Source organism: Apis dorsata, unplaced genomic scaffold (genome assembly GCF_000469605.1).
Source record: "Apis dorsata unplaced genomic scaffold, Apis dorsata 1.3 scaffold_157, whole genome shotgun sequence".
Taxonomy (NCBI): domain Eukaryota; kingdom Metazoa; phylum Arthropoda; class Insecta; order Hymenoptera; family Apidae; genus Apis; species Apis dorsata.
In genome coordinates, this window is record NW_006263447.1 from 91,642 (window position 1) to 93,867 (window position 2,226).

Below are 2,226 nucleotides of genomic sequence, written 5' to 3' on the forward strand. Positions count from 1 at the left end.
GTTTCAACAATAAATTTATTTTGCGTTCTGTACTTAAAATATTGTTAATATTAATATTATACAGAATAGGGCTATCAGTTTATAAATATGATAATATTCGCATTTATAATAGTTATTTATTTTTTTGGTTTGTGTATATCTATATATTTATAATTTTTTTTGTGTGTTTCTTGGATTTTGTTTTCAAAAATATAATAAAATATGTTTGCATAATAATTTTATAACAAAATAATAATATTTACATTTACTTTAAATAATCAGCATTTAAATATTACATGATATATTAAATGAGCAAAAGTAAAATTTCATTAATATTTGTACCTGAATTATTTTCTTCAAATTATTGTAAATTTCTTGATTTCGTTTAATATATATTAATATTTTAAATCATACAATATTTATTATTCTAATTTTTAGATCTTAAACAAACAAAATAATTTCTTTACAAATTTTATCATAAAATCATTAAAAATTCATCTTTTTATTATTTTATAATCCTTTTATATCCTATTTTCATTCTTCAGATTACATTTCAACAATACTCGAGTCCTTTCCTGCAGTCCAAGTTGAATTCTCCGATTACTGATTTCAATAATAACTGTTAGTATTTGAATCTAATTATATATATTGCATAATTTATTTTACAAGATAAAAAAATAATTACAAAAATAAAAGATTCTCTTGTTTTAAAATAACATCTAAACATGGTAAATAGATATAAAATGATATTGCTTTCTGTATTCTAACATTAACATCTATCAATAATAATATGTATAAATTAATAGTACACTTGAAAATATAAAATTCCTACATATTATATAATCTTTTTCTTTTCTTAAGGGGAAATGCTTTTATTGTCCTCATATATTTTGTATATGTAAATAAAAACAATCCTTTCCTTATTTTTCTGAACTAATAAGATTTTTTCTTAATTTTTACAGTGTAGTACTTAATGCATCATACAATAATTTTGGAATGTCACATGCATTGTGTAAAATTATCTATTTTAACTGCAAATATCTCAAGATTTTAATCGTTTAATTTATTATTTTATAATTAAAATATTATTATTATCTACAAATATTTATTTAATATTATGTACATTTACATAATATATATAAAAATTTATAAATATGTAAATGTAAATATATATTATATGCAAACGACAATTAAAATCTTGAGATGAATACATATTTTATATCGAAAATTTTGAATTCAATAGAAAATTACAATTTTATATGTAATGCAGTCATATAGATTTATTGATCAAGATTATTTATCTATAATATTGTATATAATATATATAATTAAACATATTTCACGAGTCTAATCGTTATTATAAGTATGTATGTTTTGCGAATGTTTACTTTTATTGCTAAAATTTTTTTTTGAATTTTAAATAATTGATATATTTTATTATAATTGGCATTTTACAGCTTAATATTAAAAAAAATTTTTTTGATGTTTTTATTGTCATTTATTGTTATGTATCTCTTAGATTATATTTAAAAAAAATTAATTTAGAAATTTTATTAAATATTAAAATGCATTTATGCAATTTTACAAATATATTAGTCTAAATAATATTGTTATCTTAAATTTTGATATACAATACAATTTTTTTTTATTAGAGATTAATAATAAACAATTTTATATGAGAAATAGCAATTATAAATTTTTTTAATTTTGAAATTTGCAAAATTTATTTTCTATTAATTGTGATTATAAAAAAATTAATATATTAATTTAAATAATACATAATTTTTTATAAATTTTAAATAAAAAATCATATTATTGTTATTTAAAAATTTAATAAACAAACACAAAAATTGATTTCATAACTACATTTATATATACAATATAAAATATTTTTAATTTAAAATACATATTTAATCTAAGAGATAAAAAAAAAATTTTTAATATAATTTATTTCAATATTTGCTATACTTTCTAATATTTCAAGGTAATCATCTTTGTTTATATCACTAGTGTAAGTATATAATATATTTTTAGTTAATATTATCTATAGTTATTCACTATTTTAATATATAAATATATTATTTATATTGGTTCAGTAATGAAGATTTTAAGGATAAAATATTTAACATGTGTTTATTATAAAATTAATATAGTCTATAATTTTATATTTTTTAAAATTATAATGTAAAATAAATAATATTTTATTTCTTTTCTATAAAAAAATATTAAGAAAATTTTTTTTTTTTT

At 15.6% G+C, this 2,226-nt stretch overlaps 1 protein-coding gene across 2 annotated transcripts in view; it reads left to right on the plus strand.

Moving 5' to 3' along the window:
- LOC102672838 (protein phosphatase 1B-like) overlaps positions 1-2,226 on the plus strand; it is a 10,916-nt gene that overhangs the window by 8,134 nt on the left and 556 nt on the right. The window contains exon 6 of one of the 2 annotated variants that reach the window (XM_006613568.2): positions 525-600. The exons of the other annotated variant lie outside the window; for it this stretch is intronic. Within the exon in view, the coding sequence (XP_006613631.1) occupies positions 525-600 (76 nt within the window). The remainder of the gene's footprint in view (positions 1-524; positions 601-2,226) is intronic. 2 annotated transcript variants of the gene reach the window in all.